This window comes from Triticum dicoccoides, chromosome 1A, assembly GCF_002162155.2.
Source record: "Triticum dicoccoides isolate Atlit2015 ecotype Zavitan chromosome 1A, WEW_v2.0, whole genome shotgun sequence".
In the NCBI taxonomy this organism is placed as follows: domain Eukaryota; kingdom Viridiplantae; phylum Streptophyta; class Magnoliopsida; order Poales; family Poaceae; genus Triticum; species Triticum dicoccoides.
Window position 1 is genome coordinate 540542174 of NC_041380.1, and position 12420 is coordinate 540554593.

A 12420-nucleotide genomic window follows, 5' to 3' on the forward strand; every position below is an offset into this window, starting at 1 on the left:
CATTCACTTTTACTAAGCGGGAATACTTCTTGTGCATCCAATTCCTTAAACCCCAAAGTTGTTCCATATGAGTCCACCATACCTACCTATATACGGTATCTACCTGCCATTCCGAGTAAATTTGTATGTGCCAAACTCTAAACCTTCAAATAAACATTCTGTTTTGTATGCTCGAATAGCTCATGTATCAACTAGGGCTGTCTGTATCTTCCATGCTAGGCGGGTTATTCTCAAGAGGAGTGGACTTCGCTCCTCACTCACGAGAAAATGGCTGGTCACCGGGATGCCCAGTCCCATGCTTTATGCAAATCAAATCAAAATAACTACAAACAAAACTCCCCCGGGACTCTTGTTAGTTGGAGGCACTCGTTGTTTCGAGCAAGCCATGGATTGATGCTTGTTGGTGGAGGGGGAGTATAATCTTTACCATTCTGTTTGGGAACCGCCTATAATGTGTGTAGCATGGAAGATATCGAGATCTCTCGGTTGTTATGTTGACAATTAAAGTATACCGCTCAAAATATTATTCATATCTATTTCAAAACCGAGCTCTGGCACCTCTACAAATCCCTACTTCCCTCTGTGAAGGGCATATCTATTTACTTTTATGTTGAGTCATCATCCTCTTATTAAAAAGCACTAGTTGGAGAGCACCGCTGTCATTTGCATCCATTACTGTTAGTTTACATTGAGTATGACTGTGACTGGATCTCTTTTACCATGAATTACAACGTCTAGTCAGTCCTTGATCTTTAAAGGTGCTCTGCATTTATGTTTTGCGGTCTCAGAAAGGGCTAGCGAGCTTGCATCTTGTTATATCATATGATGATTGTTTTGAGAAAGTGTTGTCATCCTAGATATGTTATTATTGCTCGCTAGTTGATTATGCCATTGATATGGGTAAATATGAGACCTAAATGTTATTGCAAATGTGGTTAGTTCATAATCTTTGCTAAAAACATGAATGTTGGCTTTACACATTTACAACAAGAGCAAATAGAGTTGCTAAAAGTTTTTTTATCACTTTCAGTTTATCAACTGAATTGCTTGAGGACAAGCAAAGGTTTAAGCTTGGGGGAGTTGATACGTCTCCATCATATCTACTTTTCCAAACACTTTTTCCCTTGTTTTGGACTCTAATTTGCATGATTTGAATGGAACTAACCCGGACTGACGCTGTTTTCAGCAGAATTGCCATGGTGTTATTTTTGTGCAGAAATAAAAGTTCTCGGAATGAGTTTGTTAACAAGACTTGATCAACCTTGTTAGTGGATTCCTTTTGATGAGCATGAGATGGATGAATTTAGAAAACACAACTCTCTATACCCTCCTTTTATTTTCTGTTATTTATATTAAATAAAGCAAAAATAGTTTTTTCTGTCAGTTTTCTGAATTATCCAGGCAATAAAAAATACCCCGAAAATAAAAGTTCTTAAAATGCCCTGAAATTTAAATATGATTTTTTTCTAGAATCTTTGAGAATATCTGGCACTGGGAACACAGCAGGGGGAGCAAGCACCTAGCCACGAGGGTCCAGGGCGCGCCCCTGCCTCGTGGGCCCATGGTGGCTGCCCTCCACTTATTCCAGCTACCACACACTCCTTCCTCCCAAAAACATCAGTAGCCAGCTCAAAACCGAGTTCTTGCTCATCTTGGTGCCATTTTTGATCTCCTTGCTCAAAGCTCCATTCACAAAACTGCTTTGGGGGATTGTTCCTTGGTATGTGACTCCTCCAATGGTCCAATTAGTTTTTGTTCTAGTGCTTTATTCATTGCATATTTTTGCTGCTTAGGTGACCCTGTTCTTGAGCTTGCATGTCAAATTTATATGGCCAAAAGTAGTTTTAATGCATGATATTGCCTCTAGGCACTTGTAGGAGTAGTTGTTATCAATTTTGTTGAGTTTGGTTCACTTTTATTTTGAAGTTACTAAAAATTTTAGAATTTTTCAGAAAATAATGAAGAGATTTTTGAGGGGCTCATCGAGTTGAAGCTCTAAGGATAAACAAAGTGAAGAGAACAAGAATCCCAAGTATAATCTCCCTCGCACCGTGGAGGTTCGGCCGTGTGAATGGCCTTGTGATGATTTCTTGAGAGCAGCCGGGATTTATGAGGATTTCTATGAATTGGCTGAGAATGCAGGCCTCACCGCCTTCCTCCACGACCAATGCGAACAGTATCCCTTACTCACCAATATCTTTGTGCAAAACTTTCATTTCCATGCTAGGAGCTCACCACCTACGGTGGAATTTTACTTATATGATGAGCATAAGGAGATGTCACTTCGTGATTTTTGTCGGGTTTGTTTGATACCTTTTGAGGGAAGCGTAGAGGAACCACATCCTTATGATGTGGAAGGGTTTATTGATACAATTGCTGTAGGGGAAACGAGAAAGGTTTCCGATGCAAGAATTACTAGCATACATTTTCCTCTTTTACGTTACTTTGCAACATTTGCTAGTAGATGCTTAATTGGTCGCGGAAACTGTGGCAACCTTAGTGCCCCTGATATTGTTATTTTGTGCCATGCCTTGTTCCGTGATGACACATTTAGTATGGGCGCTATTGTTGCAAAGCGGTTAAATCTTAACCGTACTAAGGGCCCCATCTTGGGAGGTATCTTTGCCTCGCGCCTTGCTACACACTTTAACATACCTATTAGGCATTATGAGAAGGAAGAGAAGTTACTGTCTCCTGTTTTTCTAGACTATAAGAGTATGGTAGCACATGATTTTATCATTAAGAACAAGGAAAAGATGCTTAAGTACAAGATGATATTTGATAAAAATCACCCTAAGACTATTACTTTACTTGCTCCTTCCTTGTTTGACTTACCTGCAGGCAAGTACATTGTACCGCCGGAGGCCATTCACGCCTACCGAAACCCCACACTAGCTGCAGAGCCGGAGCCGGAACCACAATTTGATCCTCACCGCCAGTCTGTTTATTAGTGGAATCCGGAGGAGATTGCCAACCAATGGCAACCCGAGGCTCCCTCTCAGTACGACCCCAACTATTACTTTGGATATCAGCCAGGCCAGCCATGGCCATAGACCAACTTAGGCCAAAAGCCTAAGCTTGGGGGAGTACGTATTTCTCACCGACATTACATTTATGCTCACACACTCATGCTAGTTGTCGGTGCTCATACTTTTTTACTGTATCATCCATGCTAGTTTACTTCCCTTTTTTATGCTTTCTTATTGTGTGTTTAATAAACCTTAAGAAAAACAAAAAAATTTAGTTGTAGCTTTTAGTTTGTTTACTTTTCATGTAGTAGTAGTAATTAAAAAGAAAACCCAAAAAATTTCTCGTTCTTCTTTTGCTTGTTGGGAGCTTTCCCGTGTAAATAGTTTTATTTCTTTTCTTGTTCTTTGGGGTCGAGAGGAGAAGACCATAATGAAAACGTTGAGTGGCTCTCATATGCATTATTGTTGATCTAACAAAGAGCCCATATTACCTTGTCTTCTCTCTTGAATTGAATGCTTGTAGATTCCAGCTTAGTCCAATGCATGTGCACTATTCTTATTATCCACACTATTCGGTCGTGCAAGTGAAAGGCAATAATGATGATTATATGATGAACTTATTGAGATGAGAAAAGCTTGTATGAACTCGACCTCTCTTGTTTTTATAAATATGATTAGTTCATCATTCCTGATTCAGCCTATTATGAATAAACATGTTTGCAATGACAATTAGAGATTATAGTTGCTTATGCCATGCTTAATTAGCTAGGAGCTTATAATGGTTTACCTTGCGTGCCAACATGCTATTAAAATGGTTATGATGTGGTATGATAGGGTGGTATCCTCTTTTGAATGATTCGAGTGGCTTGACTTGGCACATGTTCACGCATGTAGTTGAAACAAAATCAACATAGCCTCTACGATATTTATGTTCATGGTGCATTATATCCTACTCATGCTTGCATTCAGTGTTGATTAATTTTAATGCACGTTCATGACTATTGTCGCTCTCTAGTTGGTCGCTTCCCAGTATTTTTCTAGCCTTCACTTGTACTAAGCGGGAATACTACTTGTGCATCCAATTCCATAAACCCAAAAGTTGTTCCATATGAGTCCACCATACCTTCCTATATACGGTATCTACCTGCCATTCCAAGTAAATTTGTATGTGCCAAACTCTAGACCTTCAAATAAATATTCTGTTTTGTATGCTCGAATAGCTCATGTATCAACTAGGGTTGTCTGTATATTCCATGCTAGGCGGGTTATTCTCAAGAGGAGTGGACTCCGCTCCTCACTCACGAGAAAATGGCTGGTCACCGGGATGCCCAGTCCCATGCTTTATGCAAATCAAATCAAAATAACTGCAAACAAAACTCCCCCGGGACTCTTGTTAGTTGGAGGCACTCGTTGTTTCGAGAAAGCCATGGATTGATGCTTGTTGGTGGAGGGGGAGTACAAACTTTACCATTCTATTTGGGAACTGCCTATAATGTGTGTAGCATGGAAGATGTCGAGATCTCTCGGTTGTTATGTTGACAATGAAAGTATACCGCTCAAAATATTATTCATATCTATTTCAAAAACGAGCTCTGGCACCTCTACAAATCCCTGCTTCCCTCTGCGAAGGGTCTATATATTTACTTTTTCGTTGAGTCATCATCCTCTTATTAAAAAGCACCAGTTGGAGAGCACCGCTGTCATTTGCATCCATTACTGTTAGTTTGCATTGAATATGACTTGACTGGATCTCTTTTACCATGAATTACAATGTCTAGTCAGTCTTTGATCTTTAAAGGTGCTCTGCATTTATGTTTTGCGGTCTCAGAAAGGGCTAGCGAGATACCATCTTGTCATATCATATTATGATTGTTTTGAGAAAGTGTTGTCATCCGAGATTTATTATTATTGCTCGCTAGTTGATTATGCCATTGATATGAGTAAACATGAGACCTAAATGTTATTGTGAATATGGTTAGTTCATAATCTTTGCTGAAAACTTGAGTGCTGGCTTTACATATTTACAACAACAAGAGCAAACAGAGTTTGTAAAAGTTTTTCTGTATCACTTTCAGTTTATCAACTGAATTGCTTGAGGACAAGCAAAGGTTTAAGCTTTGGGGAGTTTATACGTCTCCATCGTATCTACTTTTCCAAACACTTTTGCCCTTGTTTTGGACTCTAACTTGCATGATTTGAATGGAACTAACCCGGACTAATGCTGTTTTCAGCAGAATTGCCATGGTGTTATTTTTGTGCAGAAATAAAAGTTCTCGGAATGACCTAAAAATGAACGGAGATTATTTTTGGAATATATAAAAAATACTGGAAGAAAGATCCACGTCAGGGGCCCCACACCCTGTCCACGAGGGTGGGGGCGCGCCCTACCCCCCTGGGCGCGCTCCCTACCTCGTGGACCCCCTGATGCTCCACCGACATCCACCTTGACTCCATATATTCACTTTTAGGGAGAAAAAAATCAGGGAGAAGGATTCATCGCGTTTTATGATACGGAGCCGCCACCAAGCCCTAAACTCTCTCGGGAGGGCTGATCTGGAGTTTGTTCGGGGCTCCGGAGAGGGGAATCCGTCGCCATCGTCATCATCAACCTTCCTCCATCACCAATTTCATGATGCTCACCATCGTGCGTGAGTAATTCCATCGTAGGCTTGTTGGACAGTGATGGGTTGGATGAGATTTATCATGTAATCGAGTTAGTTTTGTTAGGGTTTGATCCCTAGTATCCACCATGTTCTGAGATTGATGTTGCTATGACTTTGCTATGCTTAATGCTTGTCACTAGGGCCCGAGTGCCATGATTTCCGATCTGAACCTATTATGTTTTCATCAATATATGAGAGTTCTTGATCCTATCTTGCAAGTCTATAGTCACCTATTGTGTGTTATGATCCATTAACCTCGAAGTGACAATAGTCGGGATACTTACCGGTGATGACCGTAGTTTGAGGAGTTCATGTATTCACTATGTGTTAATGCTTTGGTCCGGTACTCTATTAAAAGGAGGCCTTAATATCCCTTAGTTTCCAATAGGACCCCGCTACCACGGGAGGGTAGGACAAAAGATGTCATGCAAGTTCTTTTCCATAAGCACGTATGACTATATTTGGAATACATGCCTACATTACATTGATGAACTGGAGCTAGTTCTGTGTCACCCTAGGTTATGACTGTTACATGATCAATCGCATCCGACATAATTGTCCATCACCAATCCAATGCCTACGAGCTTTTCCTATATTGTTCTTCGCTTGTTTACTATTCTACTGCTACTGTTACAATCACTACAAAACCCAAAAATATTACTTTTGCTACTGTTACCTTTTGCCACTGTTACCACTACTATCATATTACTTGCTACTAAACACTTTGCTGCAGATATTAAGTTTCCAGGTGTGGTTGAATTGACAACTCAGTTGCTAATACTTGAGAATATTCTTTGGCTCCTGTCGGTGTCAAAACCGGTGGATCTTGGGTAGGGGGTCCCGAACTATGCGTCTAGGCCGGATGGTAACAGGAGGCAGGGGACACAATGTTTTACCCAGGTTCGGGCCCTCTTGGTGGAGGTAAAACCCTACGTCCTGCTTGATTGATATTGATGATATGGGTAGTACAAGAGTAGATCTACCACGAGATCGAAGAGGCTAAACCCTAGAAGCTAGCCTATGGTATGATTGTTGTTCCTACGAACTAAAACCCTCTGGTTTATATAGACACCGGAGAGGGCTAGGGTTACACAGAGTCGGTTACAATGGTAGGAGATCTACATATCCGTATCGCCAAGCTTGCCTTCCACGCCAAGGAAAGTCCCTTCCGAACATGGGACAAAGTCTTCAATCTTGTATCTTCATAGTCCAGGAGTCTGGCTGACGGTATAGTCCGGCTATCCGGACATCCCCTAATCCAGGACTCCCTCAGTAGCCCCCGAACCAGGCTTCAATGACGACGAGTCCGGCGCGCAGATTGTCTTCGGCATTGCAAGGCGGGTTCTCCAAATTCCGTGTACCTGTTGAATAATGTCCGGTTTCTTGTAGCGCTCCTTGGCTTCTACGCCCAATAATGGCCGTCTTCCACGTGTCAAACGAATAAGAAAAGTCAAGGTGTTTTTTTATATTTACACCCCTAGTCGCGTGAATGAGCCGCCTATTTAAGGGGACGAGGATTTAGATCCAAACCACACCTTCTCCCCTCCGCGAGTATTCATCAGAGCGTATCCGACAGAGGTCCATTCTATCATGGCCGGCCGCCGCAGCTCCTCCTCTCGCCCTTCAGCCCTCAGCCTGGAGATTGGAAGAGGTGCTCCATCCCGCACAGCGAGCTAGCGACGCTCCAGACCAAGGGATTTCTCCCCCCGGCCTATATGGTCCCGGTTCGAGCCAGACTCGCCACCTATATTGGCGGAGAGGAAGCGGAGAGCGCCCCCAATCCCTCCAAAGGAGAGCGGGTATGCCTTGTCCCTTACTTAATAAGAGGGCTCGGATTTCCAATTCATCCGTTTCTCCGGGGCTCCTGGAGTTCTATGGCCTCCAGCTGCACAACGTCACACCTGCCTCCATATTGCATATCGCGGGCTTCGTAGCCCTTTGCGAGCTATTTTTGGGCTGCGAGGCTCATTTCGCGCTGTGGAAAAGGCTATTCTGCCTTGTGCCCCGTTCTAAGAAGGGGTCAATATATCAAGTGGGCGGAGCCGAAGTGTGGCGCATCGCCGGGACCAGATATCTATCCGGAACCCCAAAGAAGGCGTCCAAAGACTGGCCTTCGGAATGGTTTTATATAGAGGACGTCCCACTGTCGGATCTTGTCCGGATCGGCCTCCCTGAGTTCGACAGTGCTCCCCTAAAGAAGCACCTAAACTGGCGTCCACGGAGCCCTCAGAGGGAAAGCGACAAGGACGTTCTTTACCTGATGGGCCGGATAAGATTGTTAGCTCATTCTGGACTGACCATGATCGGGGTCATGGCCACATGCATCATGCGAGGGGTGCAGCCGCTTCAGTATAGAGGCCGCCCCATGTGGGACTTCAACGGGGAGGACGACGCCACCCGCCCCGGCCGTAAGGGGCCGGATTCGGCTACCGCTCTAATAAAGATCTTGTCCACTTTGTACAAGGGAGAAGAGGAGGAATTTCTCCGCGTCAACCCACAGGGTGGATTTTGTATGTACAATCCCCCAAGTTGGGTAAGTGGACACTTTTACTTGCCCATCCGTTTTATATTCCCATCGTTAAATATTCAGTCTAACGACTTCAACGCAGGGACTGCGCCAGGCTGTTAAAGAAATAAAGAGCCCTCCTCCACAACCCGAGGATCCGGGACGGTTCCTCGACCCGGCCTCTCAAGAGGAACCAGACTTATCTGTGGAGCTAATTGATGGGGTGTTTCATCAATTGAGCAAGAACAACGCCTTGGTGGCCATTACGGCCTATTACCCAGGGCTACTCCCAGCCTCACAGGTAACTGAGACCGAAGTCCCAGCACTTTGAAAAGGGATCTATCCTCGCATGTTTTCGATTGCCGTATGACAACCGTGTTTTGCACGGGAGGTCCTTGAGGTAACTGAGGCCGAGCCTGCGGCGACTAACCAACGAGGGGCGGCAAGGCCCCGTGGGCAAAAAAGAAGTGCGGTCCGGACTGAGACGCCGGCGCAAAGGTATAGCGCGCCATCTTATTCCCAGGTGTTATTCCTTCAAGGCATACTAACGCTCGTGCTCTCTTCAGGACGAAGAGACCTCGCCGGACTATATCGGAGAGGTTGCCAATCGCGCCTCCACCAGCCAGGCTCCAAAGCCTGGCCCGGAAGCGGAGGCGAACAAGAGGCGCGCACCGGACGCTCCTCCGACAGAGGATGCGGTCAGGCTGTCTACCACCAACTCCGAGGTGGAGAGTGCCATGAACCACAGGCATCGCCGGACAGTTCTTCGCGACGCTTGTTTCTTCCAAGAGGCATTGGATGCCTTCAATTCGGGAGATGCGTACCTCCGTGCCGCTCAAAATGGTCTAGCCAGAGCCACGGAGCAATATGTAAAAGACATACGGGTAAGAAAATTTTGGTAATTATATATATATATACCAGTAGCCCCCGAGACTTGAAACAGTTAGAATAACTGATTTAAGGATCATTTGTTATGCAGGTTCTTACAAAAAAGAATACCCTACTGTCCCAAGAGCTGGAAGAGTGCAAAGCCCAACTTGAGACTGCACTAGCCGCGGTAGGGGAGTCCAAGGAGACCCCCTCTGGTAATATACGCTTCGAAAGATAAGTATTTTGTGAAGTGCGGCATGGGTGCAAATCTGACAAAATGAAATTGCAGATGACGCCGGATTAAATCCGGAAGAGCAAAAACTCCGACGCCAGCTAAAGGCTGGTGAGAGCATGCTGACAAAGCTCAGGCGGGAGAAGAACGATCTCCAAGATGCCAACACCAAGCTGGGCGTTGAACTGAAGGATGTTCGTGCCCAGCTGTTGGACTCCGTGAAGGAGAATTAGCGGCTTCGACGCGGCATATATAGTAAGTGCTTAAACGAACTTTGAAAAAAGAGTTCGGCGAGGAAGTCGACTAACAGAGTAATGTCTGTAGGTATGCTAACAGGTCGTCCTGCAGAGGAAATGCCTGGTTCTACGGGTGACCTTCTTCCCGAGCTCTCACAACTGTACGAGCGAGTTCGGCAGGTGATGCAAAGCGTTGCCCAGGCCTTGTGGCCATCCGTCTCCATGCCCGAATGCCTTGGAGAGCTTGTAGAGAAGCTGAAGGGAGCGCGGCGGCGCTTCTGATTGTGGAAGATGTCGGCCTGCCGTCAAGGCGCCAGGGAGGCCTGGGCCATGGTGAAGACGCGGTACATGAAGGCTGACCCAAACCACATGGCCGAGGTCGGACCCGTGGGGCCCGATGGGAAAGAGATCCCTGTGAGCTTAGTATACGGCCAAGTAGAATTGGCCGCAAAGTATTCCCAACAGGACTGTAAACTAGACAGCCTATTAGATGGTATTGAAGAGGAATACAATCAGTCAGATTGACTATGTAATTATAATTGACATGTGTAATGCCTTCTAGCCAGATTGTAGATCATTTGTCATGGCCGACCTTTTCGCTTCAACCTCGGGACCTGACGGTCCGGAGTGTGTCCGAATACCCTCGCGGTTATATAAGAACCGGGGTATGCATGGAGACCAGGCGTAGGGGTCATTAGTGCTTGAACAGACAAGTGCCCAACTAGTTATGTTATATTACATGGTTAGTAAGAAACATCTTACAGGGAGAATAGTTCCGTTAGGGGTTCCTTTCCCTGGAAGGCATGCCCTAAAGTGCATGTCTATTCTGCGAAAAGAGACGCAGGAAAAACATCTGGGGGCGTATAGATAAATAAGTGAAAAAGATCATCTTTAGTTCACCGACCGAATATTCCCTTAAGAACGCTAGCTTTCGGCTTCACCCAGTCTGAGGTACACATCCGGCTGACCCGGCAGTAACAATCGCAGAGGTGCTCCCTTTACCACCTAGCCGAACAATCGGGAATGTAGGGGTAAGCACAGGAGCCAGGCAACCCAGCTTGGCCAAAACTTAAGTCATATCGATGCATATAATGGTGAATAAAAGGTACATGCGGAAGTGTGACACATGTGTTGGGCATGAAGCCCGTATAAATAAGCTTCTGTTTAAAGAAGCCCCCAGATTTAATGAGCGCGGATAACGCATCACTGTATGAGCCTTTAAAGGCTATAAGAGAGAGAGGGGAGAAGGAGAGAAATGTAAGAGAGAAAGTATATAAAAAATAGACAGAGAAAGGAGACGAATACAGAGTCCGGCGCTACGCGTACAATCTTCGGAGAGTTAAAAGCACCCGGAGTCCTAGAACTTGCTCTCAATGTGATGCTTTAGTCCTACAACTTAAAATTTGACCCTACCCAGCCCCTCAACTTGCATAAGATGTGCAAATTTGGTCCTGACGAATAAGAGAGCGCCACGTGGATGTGTGGGTGCATACCCGGTCAGCGCATGCTCTTTTGCAAAGAGGTCCCTGATGTTGCTGTGAATCAACCCGCACAGACCAAACCATCAACTCAAACGAAAAAACCAAAACGCAAGCACACGTCCGTCCGGCCGAAACGCAATTAACCATCAACCATGCATGCATGCACGCATGCCACAAATATACTCTAACCAGCTAGAGGACATGGGGGCGCAGAGAACTCTCCTCGCGAGCTTCCTGCTCGCCGCGTTGGCCACCCAGGCCTTCGTCGCCATCTCGGCCAGGACCGGCCCGATGGACAAGGCAAGCCAAGGTGCGTACCTAGCTACTCTGGATCTTGTGCATGCAGCTTGTGGTGAGTACTGAGCTAGGTTGTAACAAATGTCGTCTCGTGACGTGCTCGTAGATGACGTGAAGAGGCCGGACTGCGTGCCGTCGCTCGTCCCGCACAACTTCCCCGGCCACGGGGGCACCACCGTGCCGCTTCCCTCGCACGGAGGCTCCTCCGGCACGCCGCCTTACCACGGCGGCTCCGGCTCGACTCCGTCGCACAGCGGCTCCGGCTCGTTGCCTGACTCGTCGCATGGCGGGTACGGGACGCCGCCTTCGCACGGCGGCTCTGGTTCGTTGCCTGACCTGTCGCACAGCGGAGAAGGTTACAGGTCCACTCCGGACGCGCCATCCCATGGCGGAGGCGCATACGGGAGCTCACCCACACCTTCCCACGACGGGCCTACGAGTTTAAGTCACTGACGTGTTGGGCCCGTGACGCTCCACTTGTTTTTGCACGTAGCAGCTACTGGAGGACGCACCCCATGCAGACCTGGTCGGCGCTGGGGAGCTGGCCGGGCTCGGTGAGCCACTTCTTCGGTGCCGCCGGCGGCCCGAGCGTGAGCATCAAGGACGCGCTGGCGAACACGAGGACCGACGGCGCCGGTGCACTGCTGCGTGAGGGCACCCCAGCGCTGCTCAACTCCATGACCCGCCCGGGGTTCGCCTACACCACCCAGCAGGTGAGGGACGTATTCGCGGCGGCCGCGGCTGGTGGCTTCGACAGTGCCGCGGCGGCGCAGGCGGCGGCGTTCAAGAAGGCCAACGAGGGGAAGAAGGCATAGATCGACTGGATTGCCATCGAGTGGGCTTTAGCTAGCTTAAGGCTGCAGGTGGGACTGATCGTGGGAGTCCCATCACAGCCCCACTTAATCCCAACACACTTTGGTGGGTGATAGCCAACACTCCATCAGTTTTTATGTGGGGTACATGGGTATAAGTGGGATCCCACTTCCGAGCGACACGAATCAAACTGGCCTCACCATCACCAACGCCAAACAGAAGGTGTTTTGCTTAGTCCGGCCGACCAAAAACCTAATTACCCCCTGATCTCTTGATCTTGCTATCCTGCATAAATATGCATGCACGTCCTGTTGTCTGCACTATGCACTGAAACAGGTACAAGCCGCTTGCCG

The 12420-nt window shown here is 46.7% G+C and overlaps 1 protein-coding gene across 1 annotated transcript; it reads left to right on the forward strand.

Annotated features, from left to right (window-relative positions):
- The first annotated feature begins 11158 nt into the window (after positions 1-11158).
- LOC119322065 (protodermal factor 1-like) lies at positions 11159-12069 on the forward strand. The gene is given in 3 exon segments (XM_037595597.1): positions 11159-11267; positions 11361-11723; positions 11726-12069. Coding segments are annotated over 3 exon segments (816 nt in total).
- Positions 12070-12420: the final 351 nt, after the last annotated feature.